The sequence below is a fragment of the Apiospora kogelbergensis genome, assembly GCF_038363985.1.
Source record: "Apiospora kogelbergensis strain CBS 113332 chromosome Unknown utg000009l_segment0_segment0, whole genome shotgun sequence".
NCBI lineage: Eukaryota > Fungi > Ascomycota > Sordariomycetes > Amphisphaeriales > Apiosporaceae > Apiospora > Apiospora kogelbergensis.
Window position 1 is genome coordinate 1,345,524 of NW_027117426.1, and position 19,981 is coordinate 1,365,504.

The window sequence follows — 19,981 nt, forward strand, 5'->3', positions numbered from 1 at the left end:
GCTAGGGCATTCGGTTGATGGAAGTGGAAGCTTGGGTGCTCCACCTCCGCCTTTGGCCGTTCCAAACGACATGGAGAAGACGCCGATCAATTGGGTAGAAGATGGGCTTGGGCTCTGCTTTGCCGACCTGTAGGGATGGCGATCAAATGAACGCTCGGGGTATTTGCCATGTCTGCGTGTGTGCGAACTAATTCAGTCCCATCCTGGCCGGCCTACGTAAACTTGCATGTATGCGCATAGCGAAGAGTAAGCAAAACATCCTGAGCAAACGATCCTCCACGCCTGGGCTCTGGCCTTCTGCCTTGTCCCTTCCTGTCCATGAACCCAGCATATGCTCTTGGGACCGTGACGGCAGGGCGAGCCGCGAAACAGCAGATAGACACCTGTTGTGCTATCTCCCCCAATACAATAATCGAGAATCACTAGCCATAATAACACTGTCGCACGCGGCCTAGAAACAGAAGGCATAATCCTCTCTCCGGGTTGACTGGACGTCTCGGAGCCAGCCGAGCAGGCGAACGTACAGCCAGCTGGACCGACCAAACGCTCGAAACAAACAGACAAGCATTGCGCCGACCCTCTCGTTCTCTCCACTCGACATACTATGACCCGGATCCGGACGGGGTCATGACAATGCAATGGCAACCTTCAATTCTATGCCGCCGGCCATGCCGTCTGGCGCCAGCCCCAGCGACAATATGGGGCTGAACGGTCCCATGGGCCCCGGATTAGGTATCGACGCTTTTGACCAAGACCTCGCATTCGACGAGTCTATCCTGTGAGTCGCTGCTTGTGCCTTGTGCTTCTCCTATCCCGCCGATCCTCCTTTATCCCGTGTTCTCGGTTGTCGCATGCTCTCAATTCAACAAATGTGTGAGGCGGGGAAGCTATGCGTGCCGTGCCGCATATTTCCAACTCAACTCTACCGACGTCGAATCACCTTCATGGGACGACTCATGCACACGCTGTATTGAATAGTCTAAACTGACAACTTGGGGTGGGTGCATAGTGACAACGTAAATGGGGGGCTTCATGGTCTTCCCTTCACGCCAACGTACGAATTCGAGAACTTCTCGACCACCTTCGAAGACCCTTTCAACTACGCGAAGGCCTACGAGATTGCGCCGGACCCAAACAATGCCTTTCACGACGAGGGCGCGTCGCCGCAGCAGCTGGACGACAAGCTGCTCGGCTTCTCCGCCCCTACCATCAAGGCGCAGCCCGTCGACGACACAACGGGCGCCATGTCGGAGCTGAATCTATCCGCGGAGCTGTACGGCATGTTCTTTGTCGCCGAGGACGTATTCGGCGGGGAGACGGCCGGACGGCCGCTGGAGCTCACCTGCTACCGGCGCAACCTTTGGCAGTGCTCGGGCCAGATCACCATGCCGCGGCACTGCACACAGGTCATCAACGAGCAGGGGCGCGCAGTGCCCATCACCGAGTTCTACGCTTCGATATCCGCCATGGAGTCCATCGAAGGCAAGGCGACCGAGATCATCTCCATTCCGTGGAAAAGCAGCAACCCCGCCCTTGGCGAGGGACAGGAGACCAAGACGGCCGGCCCGCCGCCCAAGTCGGCACTTGATCTGACAGGCGGCCAAGAAGTAGATGGCCACCGCGTATGCCTGCCCGTATCGTGGAAGCGCCTACAGTTCAAGTCGGCCACGGCCAACAACGGCCGTCGGAAGGGGCTGCAGCAGCACTATGTGGTCCAAATATGTCTTCTGGGTAGGATGAAGGCGGGCGGCGACCTCATGAAAATCGCCGAGATCCAGAGTGGTCCCGTAATCGTCCGCGGCCGGAGCCCTCGCAATTTTGACAGCAGGAAGGACGTCCCGCTTTCCGCCGAGAAGAAGGCCGGCAGCGTCGAGCGCCCGCGTACGCATAGCGACGGTACAGTGGACAACGGCGGCAGTGGCGTAAGCAGCAGCAGCAACAACAACAACAACATCAATATGGCGCATGTGAATAATTTAAAGCATGAGCGTTCGGACATGACGCAAAGTATACACAGATACCAGAGTATCGGAGGTGCTATGCAAACGCCAGCAACAGCCATCAACGATTGGAATACTACTCCGACGCCGAATTATGCCAATATACAACAAGGCAACAATACCCCCCAGCCTCCATCAAAGAAGATGTCCATATCACCCAACCTCAGCAGACCTCCCGTGCCATCGTGGTCCTCGAAAGATGGCGTATCCTCGCAATCCTCCAGCGGCGGCAGTAAGGCCTCGCACAAATCATCATTCGCCTCTTCTTCCAAAGGCGGCTCTTCAGCGTCGTCGACGACAGCCGCGGTGATCTCGACTCTGGGCCCCATCAGCCTGTCTCTGTCGGAAGACGAGCGCAGCCCCAACAACCGCTCGACCTCGGACACGACACTGCAGAGCCCTCGCCTGAACCGCTCCGGCACGGTCCATAGCCACGGCAGCCCCTCCGAAGAGACGGAGCAGCTCTACGAGTACTTCCCGTTGAGTATCGATGATTGGACACCCTTGGTAGATACCGTATACCGTGAGTGGCTCCTGCAACTGACTCCTTGGGACATGTTTAAGCTTACCAAAATAGGCCCGCACATTGTCCATCATATCGCAGTACCGCAAGAGATCCAGGCCCAGAAAGTTAGGAGCAAGGCGAAACGATACTTTTCTGCGGAATGACATTAACAAAAATAGCTAAAAACCCTTTGTTAGCCGGATGATCCTTCTGAGTGAGTAGAGGGCTTGTCTATATTGTGTATGCTAGAGACGAAGTACACGAGACAGTGGTTATTGTTTGGTGCGACCTGGCGTTTGCCTTGTATTTATTGATGATTTATTGAGAGTCCGGGCTACGGGGAGCATATAAACATAGGTGGGCGAGCTGTGTGGACAGGTACGCGAAGCCGCTTTTGGTATACTTTTGTCTATTTTGGCTATTTTGGGGTGTTTAACCACTATACCCATTTGTTCCTTATTCGGAATATCTTCTCGCTTTTACGTCTCAAACTCAGTGGTCCATTCTTTAACAAAGGCTTGCATGTTTTGAATAGTTTGGATTACCTAAAAGGAATGGCGACGCTCGAAAATACGAAACTGCGTGATATGAAAATGCCATCCCGATCCCGGAAGGCGCCTAACAAAAAAAGACCATGAGTATGGCAATAATACCACTTCTCATATAAATCTGTCCATTACCAACCAAACCCGCTATATTCCATCTGAAATGCAGTTGTATGCAGATATGCTCTTATGCTTGTGTACGCGAATTTGAGTTTATATATGATTTCCCCTTCCCGCTCCCCATTCTCAGCCTGTGAGAGTCTGTTTTGTATTACCTACTGTACTCCCTGCTCGCCCTCGGTGCAAGCCAGCGCCACGGCGGCGCCGAGGATGGAGCTCTCGAGCGCGGGCACAAGCTCGATGGCACCCCGATGCCTGCTCTGCCCGCCGACGAGCGCGTCGATGTAGCGTTGGCAGTGGGCCTGGTAGGCCGGGTAGTGCTCGATGACGGAGCCGTTGAAAGCGACCTTGGTGCGCTCCAGGGCGTGCTCGGCCGCGGTCTCGGCCACCAACAGGGGTGGTGCCGCAGCCGCATGCCCGGCGTCTTGTTGTAGTTGTTCGGTTTGGTTGGTGGTGATGTACTCGGCCTCGGTCTCGTGCCGCACTTCCCAGAGCGAGAAGACCGACGCGGCGAGGATGGCGGCGGAGCGCCGCGAGATGAAGGAGGCGAGGGTCTGAATGGCCGTCAGGTCGGACACGGTGGGTTTCACGGTGGACGGGTGTGTGGCGGCAAAGTAGGCTAGGGCGGTGTCGAAGGTGGGGGTTTGGTCACTGGAAAACGCAAAAGTTAGGAAGTGTTCCCATGTTCCCCGTTTGCATTGTAATGAAAGGACTTACGCTTCGATCATAGACAAAGTTGCTGTGTCGAGGGAGTATGGCTTCTCCAGGGACGGCGGCACCACGCCACCGAGCAGCCCAGTTTCCTCGATGGCTTCAATCAGGGCGAACCGGCAGATCTCGCCCAGATAGAAACCGGCGACGAAATGTTCTAGGGGCTGGAATTCGGGGCGCGGGTGCGCCGCGCTTAGAAGCTTGTCCCACCGAGTCATGGGCAGTATGTCCTTTCCGAACATGCCCAGCTCGGTGTTCACAATAACGTGGCTGGCCGAGTCGAACCAGCTATCTGGGCGCTTTCCAAACTTTGTCCGGCCAAAGGCGGAGACGGGCAGGTGAACCGCAATGTTAGTCCCGGTACCCAGAATTAGACCGAACCTCGTCGATTCGTGTATATACGCCTGGGAGAGCAGCGTCGCGGACCCGTCGTTCACGATGGCTCCCAATTGCACGTTCAGTCCGACCTTCTCGCAGGCACTTTCTATGATGGCGCCAAGATCTTGGCCCAACAGCCCTTCTGTTGCGAGAAACCCCTTTCCCATACCCAAGAGCAGACCACCCCCTAGTGATGTTTGTCTAATTGGCTCATGATGTTAGCCGGAAACGGTGTCTCTATACTAAGAAACAGGGTGACAAGTACGACTTACTCTACTGGGAAACTCCATGCTAGTCCCATGGGCAGTGGGCTATCAGGCTCTCTCTCCTGTGCAGCGCCCTCCGAGAGCACGTCCTTGATCCTAGACGCCATCCAGTCGAAGAAAGCCATTCCCTTAAGTAGCTTAAGCTCAGGGGTAATCTTGAAGGAATCGATTCGGACGATGCTGCATTCGCTGCCCGGCTTCTCCCGGCTTCTTAGCTCAACCAATGCCACGCGCAAGGTCGACCCTCCGACGTCCAGAGCCAAGAACTGGCCCGTCTCGCGGCCGGAGGGTAAGAGATGGTTGTAGGAAGGTAGCATGGACTCAGGATGGCTCTGCATCCGCTCCCGAAACTGAAGCTTCAGCCGAGATGAGAAACTACGCAGCCGGTCGCCGTCGAGGGGCCCCATCAAGAGCTCCTCGGCCTCGTTCATGAAATCCTCGACGGTTCTAGAACTCGGCCGCAGTGCCGGTGGTGTTGTTCCGTTGACATGGTGCTCCTTCAGCACGGCTGGGCTGATCCAGAAGGCGAAAAGAGCCTCCAAGAAGGACCGGCCGCGGACTAAAGACTTCAGGGCTGCTAACATGGCTTTTCTCAGTGTTACCATGGCGGAAGTGAATGACTGCATGGCATTGGGGGTGAGAATGGAGAGCCTCGCGGTCCTTTAAAAGCCGACAAAAAAAACCTTTTATAGTCATGCAAACATGTGTGAATGTACGGTGTAATGGAGGGAAGGCACTATCCAGGTATACGAATGGGTAGGGAGAACGTGACAGCAATCGCCATTTCCACCACCAAAGAGGCGATCCCAAGACGGAGCGGCAGGCGTTGGTCGTGCGTCAAGATTCGTGTAGACTGGAGCGGGACAGATGAAACATGCCGGTGCCGACCAAGTTGCGGGATGTTATGTGTGAGAGACGATAATAGCAACAAACAACCAAGAACGAATGTAGGAGGAAGGAGGTGCTGCTGCCCCTGTCCGTCAAGATGGTATGTCTCCCCGACAAGAAGATGCCACCATTACGGGACACGGACGCTAACAGTGGTTGCAGGTTACAGACTGGCAAGGCGAAGACAGGCCGACGGGGAGAAAACAAATTAAGGATTCGCCAATAGATGGCCGTTGATTGACACAAACACGAGTTGGATCAGCGGGCAAGGCAGTCAGACTCAGCAGGTGCAGCTTGCAGACAATAATTGCTCAATTAGCCGTACAGCGGATGTCGCAGAAGATGGATGCCACAGCCGGTGGAAAGCAACGCACATGCACGCGCAAATGCACTACACGCACACTTTCTATCTCTCCCTAGCCCGGCGAGGAGGTCGGGCGTTCCAGTGGCAGTCAATAAGAACAGGCTTGGCGCAGGGCAGCGAGGGCCTTCTGCCCCTTGGGTGCTCATGCCAGTCATGGTATTTTCGAGATGTCGATGTTGAGATGTAACGTTGTAAGAGCCGTCAGTCAAGAAGTGGACTCGTCTTTGTCGGATGGGGGTCTGTTTTTTGGGGCCAGGATCTGGGAACGTTAGATTGCGGCAAGAACACCACCACTCCAAGAGAGAAAGCAACATTGAACATTGGAAGGGATCGTCCCGGTCATTTATTCATGCTTCTGGGCTTCTCGAAGCCAACCACCAGCCATCAGCCATCAGCATGCGCGCCACATGCTGACAAGTTACCACTCTGCTGCTTAGCCTAAGGTTCAAGCCGATGGTTCTGTCTTCTCTTATTGCACCGGCAGATTTCAGCGTCACATTTCTGACTTGCATGCCGACAATGGATAAAAAGAACATCTGCACTTGTAGATTGGATTGCGCCGAAAGACGAGGAAGGCATCCCCGCTCGACGATGCGGCTGAGATCCCAACGCAAGGTGCCATGTCGGGGTCGTATATGTAGCCGTGTTTCCCACCAGACAAGGGGAGCCAGCAGATGACCAGAAGTCTCGATCCATTTGCACGACGACGACGTGTACCGGCTTTGGAGCTTGCTTACCTTAGCTAACCTGGAGCAATCCCTCATTGGAGGGGCCGTCTTACCAGCAGTGGGGGAGCTGTAACTTCACATACAACGTTCATCTGGCCAGTCCCCCCGATTGCCTGTCACCTGTCACCCTGTCACCTTCCTACAACGATCCTCTCTGGGCTCTCCCTCTCTCCCCCTCGGCCATCGTACTGTACGTAATGTACAACTAACACCGAGGTTGCGCACGCAGGTACCGCACATCCATCACCCATACCGGTCTTTCATTCTTTCTCGCCGACCGTCGCGCCGGCGACTCAGGTGCAACATGTGCCAATTGTGGAGACCCGGTGCAAACCGGCCAAAACGTTCCATCTTATCGGGATAGCCTGGGGGTCTCAGTGCCGGCTGGGTCGGGAGCTATGATGAGAGCTTGCATCTCCAATGATGATATGCCTGCCCCTCCACATGTCACACTCCAGCCAAGGGGACGAACCTTGAGCTTGAGGTAGTGAAGCCTAGCCGCCATCGATGGCGAATGGAATGGGGACGTGGGGAGAGCTCTGGAAGTCTCTCGCCCGGCTGGTGATACATGGAACGAGATGGGCGTAGAATTTCTTTGCCTTTCGGTAGATCCCTTTTCATGCTGACGATTCCCGCCAAACCTTCCCGGACTGTGAACTGGACTGGCATTCCTCCTTTCCTTCTTATATGAGAATACACCAGAAGCCCATCTGCATGCAAGTAGCAGTCCTCCTGAACAATCTACCTACCTAACCCCTAACCACCTATTATCACTCCTATTCACTGTTTGTATCAAGTCCTTCTTCCAAATCGGGAAACAACCACCACCCACCATGAGACTTATCATCCGCGACGATGCCGAGCTTGCCAGCTCCTACGTAGCCGAATATATCATTGAAAGAATCAAGCACTTCAACCCTACATCCGCACACCCGTTCGTCCTCGGCCTGCCTACTGGGTCGAGTCCCATGGGCGTCTATAAAATATTGGTTGAGAAATATAAAGCTGGCCTGGTACGCTGCAACAGCTTCCTGTCGCATTGCTGACACTGACCAATGTGACTGCTAGATCTCCTTTGAAAATGTCGTCACATTCAACATGGTAAGACCTACCTCAGCACCAGACAAACAGCAGTTGCAAACGACGGCTTTTACCTGACAACCCACCTTTGTAGGACGAGTATGTCGGGATCCCGCGAGACCACCCCGAGAGCTACCACTCCTTCATGTGGAAGAACTTCTTCTCCCACGTCAACGTGAAACCCCACAACGTCCACATCCTGGACGGCAACGCGCCGAACCTGGAGGCCGAGTGCGTGCAGTACGAGGAGAAGATCAAGAAGGCGGGCGGCATCGACCTGTTCCTCGGCGGCATCGGCGAGGACGGCCACATCGCCTTCAACGAGCCCGGCTCCAGCCTGGCGTCGCGGACCCGCGTCAAGACGCTCGCCTACGACACCATCCTGGCCAACTCGCGCTTCTTCGACGGCGACGTCGAGAAGGTGCCCCGCATGGCCCTGACCGTGGGCGTCCAGACCGTGCTCGAGGCGCGCGAGGTCGTCGTCATCATCCTCGGCGCCCGGAAGGCCCTCGCGCTGCAGAAGTGCATCGAGCAGGGCGTCAACCACATGTGGACGCTCTCCAGCCTGCAGCTGCACCCCCACCCCATGATTGTCTCCGACGAAGACGCTACCCTGGAGTTGCAGGTCAAGACAGTCAAGGTATGAAGCTTATATGTTATACCAGCACTCAGAACGAACTCCTGCCCCAACCCCTATAATACCTCTCCAACCCCTGCGTTTGACTTTCTCCCTAACCAAACAACCGTCCAAAAACAGTATTTCAAGAGCATCGAGCTTGTCGCCCGCGCGCAAGGCTTTGAGCAGATTCTCCCGTCAGCCGTCCGGACTGGCCAGACCTCGATTCCCAAGACCGTCGTCGAAGAGGCCACCTCGCCGACCATAATTTCCTCGCCAACCATCCTGCAGCCCCAGCCCGTTACGTCGCGGCTGCTCCGCGCGAGCCCGGCGACCGAGTACCCCGTGCGCTCGGTGTCGCCCGACCTGATGATGCCCGACGTCGACCTGGTGCCCGACCGCATGGCGGAGCGCGTGACGGGCGTCCCCGACCTGACGCGGCGCCTGACCCCGAACCCCACGGAACAGATGCGCCGGAACAACAGCAGCAGCGCCGAGCTGGTCCCCGACCGCATGGCGGAGCGTGTGGCTGGCGTCCCCGACCTGATGCGCCGCCTCACGCCCAACCCGGTCGACCAGCAGCTGCCGCGCACCGGCAGCAGCACCGACTTGGTGCCCGATCGTATGGCGGAGCGAGTGAAAGGCATCCCCGACCTCACGCGCCGGTTGACGCCGAATCCCGAGCAACAACAGCGAGTTGCTAGCGTTGGAGCGTGAAGAGGCTACTTTCAAGGTTCTTCTTGTTTAACCTCTCTCCATTCTTTCGTTTCTGAAGTTCGGAAAGGGGATGCCGGAGTTCTAGGGCTGTGAGCTATGTTTCTCATCAACGAGACAGGATTGTTCTTTTTCTTGTTTCTGGTTTCGGAGGTTTCCCCAATCTCTGTCCAGTTCGTTAGAAATGTGTGGTGAGCCATTATACGATTCCAACTAGTCTGAAGATTGTCATAGACGAAGTTAGCTACATTAGGACGTTGACAAATGCGAATTATGTATTGGATTAGTTCGCAGGATCCATGCCATATAGTTAGATACCCTAAAGAAACACTCTTTCGCAAGACACTCGGCAGTTTTGTTTCGATCATGTCTTTACTTACATTACGGTGTGTATAGCGGGCCGTGTGTCGCTTCACTGTTGAGTGTAACTTTCCCCGCGAATCTAGCTAAATTAGCGCTCCCATTAAGCCATTAAGAGTCAGTTTCCTGCCTGCCATGCAACGCTACAATGAAACCGTTCACACACCAGCGGTGGGCATCGAGTCGATGTTGAAATCAGGCGTTTGAACACAGACTGTTGTCCAAGATTTAAGTGCATTATATGATCACGGTCGTAGGAAGTCTCGGCTGCATACGGAATGAAATTGGCCGTGACTACCTAGTATGTTGTGATATATCATACATAAAGCGGAGAGCATTCGTGGATTATTTAGTACAACTCAATTGCCGGAATCCACGTGCCATGCTGGCGCAATCCACAACCGTTCCTACCTACCCAACTTCATTGAATACGCACTTCAAGCAACGAAAGGTCAGCATTGCTCGCTACAGCTGAACTCTCTGATTGACGTTCATATCATCTGTCCCTTTCCGTCCCCGTCCACCGTCCCGACCCTTCCTTCCGCTCTGGCCATGCGCCCGCGACAGACGGAGGTATATCACGTTCTGGGAAGGTTACATTTCCAGATCCTAGATTGCATCGTACATAGCACATACCATGCTGTTTGTTAACCTTGCGCCCATCACCCTTCTCTGCCTTATTGCCTAGGCTCACTATGCCTTGCCCTTTGAGAGCCCACCATCGTAGTTGTGCTGGTTGGCAGGCGTGACCCCGAGGACAGCATCTCATCCCCAACGCGATGCAACATCAACAAGCACTTGCCCCCGGTCAGTCGGCTTTCCAGATGAGCATATGATCTACACGTAGATGTGTCCTGCCGCTACCCGCCGTCTGCCTGAGTTCTTTGTCTTGTCCTCTCTGCTCTGAGACCTGCCCGGGTGTGCTGGTTAGAGGTCAGTTATCAGTAAAGAAGCACCTCCTTCAGTGGGGTAGGACTCGATCCGCACAAAGGCATGGTGGTGTGTGCAGGGAGCGGACAGATCGGATTAGATGACACACACGCACCGCGCCATCTGCTGGGTTACACCAGTCTCCGCCTCTGAAGCCAAGTGGCTTCCATTGTGGTTTGAGTGCCTGACTTGTCGTCGCCGTTGACCCAAGGTCTTGCGCCCGCCGAACCTTGATTCGCTTACAGACCGGCATGCAATTTCCACCCACCTTGATGATGGCAGCGAATCATAGATCTCTTCACCAGGCCCTCGCTAAAATCAATGATCTGCGTATCTCCTGGTGAGTTACGTGGGAGAAGGTCGCTCTGGCCAATAGACGCACCCACAGCTCCTCGTCAGCTGCCACTCATGGGCTCATGGGTATGCCAATAAAGGATTGATTGCTCAACGACGCTGCGGGGGTTGCATCGCCCAACCTACAAAGCAAGCATATGGCCAGCTCGGTTGTACAAGTGCCTGGTTTTGGATATGGTGTACCTGGCGACGTAGCGCTCGAGGCCGGGAACGCACAAAAGGTGCGTGTGTGTGATCCACCCGTCGAAGCCCGAGGTACCTGAACAGCTGCTTCTTTAGGCCCTCGCCTCGCGATACAAAAGAGATCCCACCGCCGGTGTTGCAGTTCAAAGGGGGCAAACTCCGTATCAACTTGCCAGATTGAAAAGTGCCGCCGAAACTGCAGTTTATCATGGCTTGCTAACTCACGGAACCCGCGGAAAACCCCCTAAGTACTGCGTGGATCGATCCGTCTGCTGTTCCCTACAGACGAACCAGCGCAATACCCACAGCTATTAAGAGCTCGATTGAGTTTATAAGTTGAGGAAACCCCATCGGTGGAGAGTATTGTGTCTGGCCTCTTCCAACAGTCCATCTCTTCGTCCTCTTTCACAAGGTCATGGTCAACATGGCTGGACAATTCCGGAACCAAAGCCCTGGGGCTCCCAGGAGAACTGTCTTTGGGCTCATATGTGCCTTCACTCTGTTGCTACTCGGTATATTTGCCACTACCAACTTCAACGGCCCGGTTCAACATAACCTCAAAGCAAGGCAAGCCGCCAACGATATCCGTTCTGCGACGAAAGAACGCGCCGAGGCAACAGGCGACAAGTATCTCCTCGGCGTGGGCAAAGCAGATATCACTGGACCCATAGTCGAGCTTAATCTCGCGGGCTATGCCAGTCTGCCTCAGGTCGGCACCGGCTTGCGCCAGCGTATTTACTCGCGGGCTTTCATTGTCGGAGATGTCAACAAGCCAAAAGACCGGTTCGCCTATCTGGTTCTCGACACTCAGGGTGGTGACACTGCTGTGAGAAACGGTATTCTGGAGGGACTAGCAGCGCTGGGAGGAGACTATGCCATGTACGGCCAGTCCAACGTCGCAGTCACTGCCACGCATTCTCACTCCGGTCCTGGGGCTTGGTTCAACTACCTGTTGCCGCAGATCACCAGTTTGGGTTTCAGCAAACAAAGCTACCAGGCCATCGTAGATGGAGGCATTCTCTCCATCAAGAGGGCTCATGAGTCAATGCAAGAGGTGAGCACTCTTAGTCTTACGACCACCTTCGTTGTTGCGACCATGTTGGCTAACATAGATTTCGATAGGGCTACCTCGATATTGGTATGATGATACTACATAAGTCTCATATTCGTCTGCTAACTTGCTCCAGGTACCGTGGATATCGATGATGGCAACTTGAGCCGTAGTCTCTACGCCTATCTAGCCAACCCAGAGTCCGAGAGATCCAAGTACTCTACTGATGTGGACAAGGAGATGACGGTTCTCAAGTTCAAACGTGCTTCTGATAGCAAGAACATCGGTGTCCTTACCTGGTATGCCGTACATGGCACTTCGATGTTGGAAAACAACACACATGTTTCTGGCGACAACAAAGGAGTTGCAGCAGTCATGTTTGAGAAAGCGATGACAAATGACGCCTCGGCAGCGCCCGGCTTCGTGGCTGGATTCTCTCAGGCCAATGTTGGTGACACTACGCCCAATGTTCTGGGAGCTTAGTGAGTCAGGATCTGAGACGTGAATAATCTGCATTGGACTAACAATACCCAGCTGTGACGATGGATCTGGTGCTATGTGTAGCTTCGAGAACAGCACGTGCGCAGATGGTAAATCTCAATCATGCCATGGTAGAGGACCTCTATTCCAGAACGTGGATCTCGGCGTGAGTAGCTGTTACGAGATAGGAAGGCGTCAGTATGCCGGGGCGAAATCTGCCTATGTAAGAAACCCCTGGACTATATGCCCGTTCGCACCAACTAATAACCCCAAAGGACTCGCTCGCTTCTTCGGGCACACCGGTGGTTGGCTCGACTGTCAAGTCTTTCCACTTTTTCCAAGACATGCAGTATTACGAGTTCCCCCTGGAAGATGGGCGCATGGTGCAAACATGTCCCGCCGCGCTGGGCTACTCCTTTGCTGCTGGCACCACAGATGGCCCCGGTGCTGCCGACTTCACCCAAAACAACCCCGGCATACCCACTGCGTCGCCATTCTGGGGAATCGTCAAGGGCCTCTTGAGGGAGCCTAGCCCCGAGCAGAAGGCTTGTCAGCAACCCAAGCCGGTTCTTCTTGACGTCGGCGAGCTGAGCGTACCTTACGCTTGGTCCCCCAACATTGTCGACATTCAGTTGCTGCGTGTGGGTCAATTCATCATCATCGTCAGCCCAAGCGAGGCAACGACCATGTCGGGACGCCGTTGGCGCGCCGCTATCAAGAGCGCCGCTGCATCCGAATTCCTCCAAGACACGGAGCCGGTGGTCGTGTTGGGCGGTCCTGCGAATACGTATTCCCACTACCTCGCCACCCCCGAAGAATATGGCATCCAGCGATACGAAGGCGCCTCGACCTTGTTCGGCAAATGGCAGCTGCCCGCCTTCATCAACCTGACCGTGAGCAACATCGGGTATCTAGCCCCGACCGCCACCGGCGCACCGCCGCCGGGTCCGTCCCCGCCCGACAACCGTAACAATTCCCTGTCGTTCATTACGGGGGTGGCTTTTGACAACACACCCGCCGGAAAGAAGTTTGGCGATTGCACGACCCAGCCGTCTGCTAGCTACGCCCGCGGCGCTGTCGTTAACTCCACCTTTGTAGGCGCCAACCCTCGTAACAACCTGCGCCTCGAGGGGACGTTTGCCTCCATCGAGAAGAAGGACGGCAACGGCTGGGTGCAGGTTCGCGATGACAGCGACTGGGATCTCGTGTACACGTGGACCCGCACAAACTGGGCCCTCGGGTACAGCGACGTTGTGATCAGCTGGGAAACGGGCATCAACGCGGAGCCAGGTACCTATCGGACTCGCTACTTTGGAGATTCCAAAGCTCTAATTGGCGGTATCTCCGCCTTCGAGGGTGCCAGTAACACCTTCACAGTCACATGAGGTGGCAGAGTAATGAGTAATGATAATCGATTATGTAGGGGGTCCAGTCTCTGACAGTTGTGGATAGTCTAGCCTAGTTACTTAATCTGGATAGGACACTTTCGGTGCCTCAATAAGGCTTCAGAGCCATTCAATACCCTTGGTCCTAGTAGACTCTTGGATGCTACGGCCGTTTTCGCACTTGGCCCACGAGCCGTTGAGGACTTCTGCCCCTTGGAGCTCGGCATTGGTGCCCAGTGTAAGCTGTCCCACACTCTTGCCATCCTTGTCCCTTAGGCGAGCGCTGGCGCCTTCCCTTGCTTGATACAAGCACACCTCGACATCCTCGGCGTAATTGTAGACTGCGCCCTTGATTCCCTCCTTACCTAGCACCAGCAAGGTGTTCTCACGAACATATAGGGGCAAGCTGCCAAACCCGTGTTTCTCCTTGAACCAACCCGGGCCGTTTCGCGTCTTGTTCGTGAAGAAGCATGTCCACGTTCCCTTAGGCAAATAGGAACTCCACCTCTCCCGCCTCGTCGAAGACGGGCGCGGCGAGCAGACTATCTCCGATCATGAACTGGCGGTCGAGATACCAGGATGTGGGATCCTCGGGGAACTCGATACACATGGCGCGCAGCGACAGCGGCAGGCCCGCCTCGATGGCGACGGCGGCCTGTGCGAACAGGTAGGGCATGAGGCGGGTCTTGAGGGCGGTCCACCCAGCCAGGGTGCGGGAGCAGCCCTCGTCGGTAGCATCGTCGTCGTCGATGGTCCAGGGCACGCGGTACGAGCTGGACCCGTGCAGGCGGCTGTGGCTGCACAGCAGGCCGAAGGCGACCCAGCGCTTGTAGATCCAGGGTGCGGGCCGGCCCTCGAACCCCCGATGTCGACGGACCAGAAGGCGAAGCCCGACAGGCCCAGCGACAGGCCGCCACGTACCGACTCGGCCATGGCCTCGGCCGTCGACTCGCAGTCGCCGCCCCACTGCAGGGGGAACCGCTGCGTGCCCGCGCAGGCGGCGCGCGCGAAGAGCACGGCCTCGTTGGGTCCGAACCGCTTCTGCAGCGCCTCGTAGACGACCTTGTTGTATAGGAAGGCGTAATAGTTGTGCATCTTCTCCGGGTCGACGGAGCGGTCGTGCCACGCGACGTCGCGCGTCGGGATGCGCTCGCCGAAGTCGGTCTTGATGGCATCGACGCCCACGTCGAAGAGCTTCTCGAGGCACTCCACGTACCAAGCCGCCGCCGCAGGGTTCGTGAAGTCCACCAGGCCCATGCCCGCCTGCCACAGATCCCACTGCCACACGCCCTCGCCGTCCTTGCGCTTGAGCAGGTAGCCCTTCTCCGCGGCGTGGGCGAAGGCGGCGCCATGTTGTGCGATATAGGGGTTAATCCAGACACAGACCTTGCGCACCAGGCCCGACGCTTTGAGGCGTGCGATCTGGGCCTTGGGGTCGGGGAACTTCTCGGCGTCGAAGACGAAGTCGGTCCACGCGAAGGCCTTCATCCAGAAGCAGTCGTAGTGAAACACGTCAACCTGCGTGTCGCGGGCGCGCATGCCCTCGAGGAACCCGCTGACCGTGTCCTCGTCGTAGCTAGTGGTAAAGCTGGTGCTGAGCCACAGGCCGAAGCTCCAGCTGGGCACGTCTCCGGGGCGGCCCGTCAGCACCGAGTACCGCCGCAGCACCTCCTTGGGCGTGGGCCCGTAGATGAGGTACCACTTGAGGCGCTGGCCCTCGACGCTCGTCTGCACGCGCGACGTGCGCTCGCTGCCCACCTCGAGGTCGACCTTGCCCGCGTGGTCGACGAAGACGCCGTAGCCCCGCGAGCTCAGCCAGAACGACACGTTCTTGTAGGCCTGGTCGCTCGAGGTGCCGCCGTCGGCGTTCCACAGCGTCACCGACTGCCCGACCTTGTTGAAGGCGCCGAAGCGCTCTCCGAGCCCGTGCACCGTCTCGCCCACGCCCAGCGTCGTCTGGGTGAACATGTAGTGCTGTCGGTCCCGCATGTCCTCCGTCTGCATTGGGCTCGTCGGCGCCGGGCTGTAGGCCAGACCGACGCTGCGAGCCTGCAGCGAGGTGAGGGACTTGCTGCCGGGGCTATCCGTGCCATGGAATTTAATGTCGAAAGTGTCGTGATGATCCGGGTGAATTGTGGCCGATAGCGCCCCTGAGGTCAACGTAGTCCCCTGGTCAGACTTGGCTACCACGCCCGACACTTCGGGGCGGCCATCCGGGTACAAGTCGAAATGAGGCCCCTTGTTGGCGGCGCCGGCCCAGTGCGTGACTTCGACAGATATGACACCATCGAATGCAGCCTCGATATCCTGTCACAGATTGTGAGCTTTCCACAGAGACATGCCCTTCAGAAGAACTTACAATCGTTATAGTGCTTCTATTCAGTGTATCTCCACGGGACTTGATTTTCCGTGTTGGACATAAGAGGCTCAGCCCGTTCTTCTTCTCGGCGATCTCGTAGATATCCTCGGCATACTCGACGTACTTGTCGTCGGCGGGAAGCCACATGCCATCGCGGAACTTCATATTGAACCGTCTTTGCTACTGCAGCGTAGCAATTGTCAGTCAAGAGATGAGAAATAGCCTGAGAAAAAGGGAATCGATTATCCTTGATCCCCCAACTTTATGCCCAAGAGTCCAGTTCCCCAAAAGACGCACAACGTGTGTACTTCGATGGCTTCGGATCGCGGGCCGATGGGGCGTTGGCTGGCCACTTATGGGGAGACATCATGGCTTGAGTCGCAGTAGCAGCGCGTGGCAGATCCGCGCATCGATTGTTGCTGGATGCGGGGGGGGCGTCGGCGGTGCAATGCGAACATCGTGCATCACGTCGAACAGTCGGTTGTCGGCTGAAATGCGCCCGTCCTGACATACTTTCCGTCTGCATGCCACTATTCCACCAATGGGAACAAATCCCAGACGATTGCGGCGTAGCTCCCTTCAGCTCTCTCTCTCGCCAACATCCATCAACGACGACGCCTGGGGATGCGCCCCACCATCATCCGCCAAGCTCACCACAATGACATCTCCGGCTATATCTTTGATGGGGACGACAAGGGGCTTGGTAGCGGCAATATTGCCAGCTACATGACTTGCCCAAGCAATCAGATCCCTGAACCTGCTTAGGCGAGGATGCGACTTCGATTCCCTCACTGGACCGGTAATATGAGCGCGTACTTACCATTGCTGCGCTCTGTCCCTGACGTAGTTCTGTGTTGGATATCGGTGACAGTATAAGGCCTGGGTCTCTGTCGTGAATGGGGATGCAAGATACAGCCTAGTCGTTACCGGTTCTGCTCCATACTACACGACAATGCTATTGCCATCCCTCGCCGCTGTCACCACTCTGCTGCTTGCCTCCGTGCAAGCAGCCGGCGATGACACTGTTTCGGACCAGCCCGTGTACAAGGATTCGAAGGCGTCTGTCGAGGATCGCGTCGAAGACCTCCTGTCGCGCATGACCATCGAGGAGAAGACCTCCCAGCTCGTGCAGGGCGACCTCCGCAACTGGCTCAATGTGACCGACGGCTCTCTGAACGCGACGGGCTTGGAGTGGAGCATGAAGTACCGCGGCGGCTCCTACTATGTCTATGCCGAGGGCCCCAACGCATGGAAGTACGTCAACGACGGCGTGAAGATCGCCCAGGACTACCTGGTGCACAACACGACCCTGGGCATCCCGGCCTGGGTCCAGGGCGAGTCCATTCACGGCTTCCTCATCCCCAACGCCACTATCTTCAATTCGCCCATCGGGTATGCCTGCTCCTGGAACCTCGAGTTGGTCGAGAAGATGGCCGTCGCCACGGCCAAGGAGGCGCTTGCGCTCGGCGTGAACAACCTCTTCGCTCCACTGGCCGACCTCGCCCGCGAGCTGCGCTATGGTCGTGTCGAGGAGACTTTTGGAGAAGACCCCTTTCTGTAGGTGAATCTCTTTTGGCTTCCTGACTGTCGCCCTCGACTTGCCGTGTCCCTGGTGTCCCTGGTGCCCCTGGGAGCGGAGTGAACTGGACTAATCAAGCAACCAGAACTGGGGAAATGGCCTATCATTACGTGAAGGGTCTTCAAGCCAGTAACGTATCCGCCATGGTGAAGCACTATGTAAGTCTTGCGCGTCCCCAACCACCTGCTAGGGCAACGGCTGATTTTTCCAAAGGCTGCGTTTGCTTCGCCCGAACAAGGTCTCAATACAGGACCCGTTCACGGTGGACGACGAGAATTGTTGACAACGTACCTCCCTCCCTTCAAGCGAGCTATCATCGATGGAGGTGCCCACTCTATCATGTCTGCTTACAGTGCATATGACGGAGTGCCCGCTGTGGCAGACAAGTACATGCTCACTGACATCCTGAGGGACTCGTGGGGCTATAAGTACTTTGTAAGCTTCCTGCGTCAAAATGGGAACAACGGGCTTCAACTAAGGAACTACAGGTTATGAGTGACGCAGGGGCTACTGATCGCCTTTGCAAACAGTTCGCCATGTGCGAAAGCAGCCCTATCGATTCCGAGGCTGTGGTTAACTATGTAAGATCTCCCCTCCAGATCTACGACCTGCACCAAATTTCAGCTTCATCCTAACGCTGATGTTCTGTTTTAGGCTCTGCCGGCCGGGAACGACGTCGAAATGGGTGGAGGGTCGTGGAATTTCGAGAAGATCCCTCAGATGGTCGAGTCCGGCAAGCTATCTATCGAGATAGTCAACGAGGCAGTGAGGCGCACGCTCCGAGCTAAATTCGTAGCTGGGTTGTTCGAGAACCCCTATCTTGGTATCCCCGACGACGAACATGCGAAGCACATCCATACGGACGAGAGTGTCGAGCTTGCCAAACGCATCGATGCGGAATCCATCGTGCTCCTCGAGAATCACGAGAATATATTGCCGCTCAAGAAAGACGCAAAAGTCGCAGTGATCGGTCCCATGGCACACGGTCTTATGAATGTACGACAAAGCGGGCCCCCTTTCCAGCTTGTGAAAAACAAAACTAACACGAGCAAATTAGTATGGCGACTACACGGCCGCCAAATCAGCCAGTCGTGGCGTAACTCCCTTCGACGGCATCCGCGCCGCGAGCAGCGGCCAGGTCACTTACGCAAAAGGCTGCGAAATGTGGTCGAGCGACCAATCCGGCTTCGCGTCGGCCGTCTCCGCCGCCGAGGCCGCCGACGTCGCCGTCGTCGTCGTGGGCACGTGGTCGCGAGACCAGGCCGAGCTGTGGGCGGGCCTCAACGCCACCACGGGCGAACACGTCGACGTGCACGACCTGAACCTCGTGGGCGCCATGCCGCACCTTGTCAAGGCCGTCATCGACACGGGCAAGCCCACCGTCGTGGTCTTCAGCTCTGGGAAGCCTGTGACGGAGCCTTGGATTTCGGACCAGGCCGCCGCGCTGGTCCAGCAATTCTACCCGTCCGAGCAAGGCGGCGCCGCGCTGGCCGATGTGCTCTTTGGCGACGTGAACCCGTCCGGGAAGCTGGCGGTCGGATTCCCGTACGACGTGGGGACCACGCCCATCTACTACGACTACCTTAATTCGGGCAGGATGGTCACAAGCCCTGACCCGGGCGCCGTCTACGAGAACGGGACGATGAAGTGAGTTTGAGGGTCCCCGTTCCGCAGAGCATAGGAGGCGATACTGACTGACCATGACTCCAGGTTTGGACATGCTTACGTTCTTCAGACGCCAGAGCCCCTTTATGAGGTAAGATGACAGTTCCAGACGAAACCCAGTAGTGATGGCTAACAACCTTTGGCAGTTCGGCTATGGGCTCTCCTACAGGTATGAGTGACCACTGCAACTTTCTTGATCGCCGCAGCAGTAAAGATAACTGACGATCTACCACACAGTAACTTCAAGTACAGCAACCTGAAGCTTTCAAAAACCACCGCCACAGCCACCGACACCATCGCCGTGAGCGTGGACGTGACGAACGACTCGACACGAGACGGCGCCGAGGTCGTCCAGCTCTACGTTAAAGATGTCATCAGCAGCGTTGCGGTCCCCAACATTCAGCTGCGCGGGTTTGCCAAGGTGCTCGTCGCGGCGGGCGCCACGGAGACGGTGGAAATGCAGCTAAAGGTGCAGGATCTAGGATTGTGGGACATCGGCATGAAATACGTGGTGGAGCCGGGCGAGTTCAAGGTGAGTGTCATGTGCACTAACATGTTGTGGTGCAGTTTGCCACATTACACATGATGGGTCTAACAAGAAACAGGTATTTGTCGGTAGCTCGAGCAAGGACTTCAGAGGCAATTCAACATTCACGGTTGGATAAGGGGGCGAGGTTCGACCAGCCGGCATGCTAACTAATACAGTTTTGAGGGCACCCA

General features: G+C 56.2%; 6 protein-coding genes across 6 annotated transcripts; 4 read left to right on the forward strand and 2 right to left on the reverse strand.

Annotated features, from left to right (window-relative positions):
• Window positions 1-638: 638 nt before the first annotated feature.
• PG998_013485 (uncharacterized protein) lies at window positions 639-2,669 on the forward strand (the record flags this gene model as incomplete). Its single annotated transcript, XM_066880301.1, has 2 exons — window positions 639-778; window positions 1,010-2,669. The coding sequence occupies 2 exons, from the start codon at window positions 639-641 to the stop codon at window positions 2,667-2,669; spliced, it is 1,800 nt and encodes a 599-aa protein (XP_066724440.1).
• Window positions 2,670-3,331: 662 nt separating this feature from the next.
• Window positions 3,332-5,151, reverse strand: PG998_013486 (uncharacterized protein; the record flags this gene model as incomplete). Its single annotated transcript, XM_066880302.1, has 3 exons — window positions 3,332-3,821; window positions 3,888-4,460; window positions 4,532-5,151. Coding segments are annotated over 3 exons (1,683 nt in total), but the record flags the coding sequence as incomplete, so codon positions are not given.
• Window positions 5,152-7,338: 2,187 nt separating this feature from the next.
• Window positions 7,339-8,918, forward strand: PG998_013487 (Glucosamine-6-phosphate isomerase 1; the record flags this gene model as incomplete). The annotated part of the gene is made up of 4 exons (XM_066880303.1): window positions 7,339-7,518; window positions 7,574-7,606; window positions 7,680-8,225; window positions 8,343-8,918. The coding sequence occupies 4 exons, from the start codon at window positions 7,339-7,341 to the stop codon at window positions 8,916-8,918; spliced, it is 1,335 nt and encodes a 444-aa protein (XP_066724442.1).
• A 2,248-nt stretch (window positions 8,919-11,166) lies between these two features.
• On the forward strand, window positions 11,167-13,658 carry PG998_013488 (neutral ceramidase 2; the record flags this gene model as incomplete). Its single annotated transcript, XM_066880304.1, has 5 exons — window positions 11,167-11,796; window positions 11,865-11,880; window positions 11,930-12,275; window positions 12,328-12,496; window positions 12,549-13,658. 5 exons carry the CDS (start codon window positions 11,167-11,169, stop codon window positions 13,656-13,658), a joined length of 2,271 nt encoding a protein of 756 aa, XP_066724443.1.
• A 120-nt stretch (window positions 13,659-13,778) lies between these two features.
• PG998_013489 (alpha-xylosidase) lies at window positions 13,779-16,182 on the reverse strand (the record flags this gene model as incomplete). The annotated part of the gene is made up of 4 exons (XM_066880305.1): window positions 13,779-14,157; window positions 14,219-14,511; window positions 14,532-15,965; window positions 16,018-16,182. The coding sequence occupies 4 exons, from the start codon at window positions 16,180-16,182 to the stop codon at window positions 13,779-13,781; spliced, it is 2,271 nt and encodes a 756-aa protein (XP_066724444.1).
• A 787-nt stretch (window positions 16,183-16,969) lies between these two features.
• On the forward strand, window positions 16,970-19,926 carry PG998_013490 (uncharacterized protein; the record flags this gene model as incomplete). The annotated part of the gene is made up of 10 exons (XM_066880306.1): window positions 16,970-17,574; window positions 17,682-17,754; window positions 17,810-18,031; window positions 18,085-18,177; window positions 18,251-18,592; window positions 18,654-19,243; window positions 19,307-19,352; window positions 19,408-19,430; window positions 19,499-19,793; window positions 19,867-19,926. The coding sequence occupies 10 exons, from the start codon at window positions 16,970-16,972 to the stop codon at window positions 19,924-19,926; spliced, it is 2,349 nt and encodes a 782-aa protein (XP_066724445.1).
• Between the last annotated feature and the right edge of the window lie 55 nt (window positions 19,927-19,981).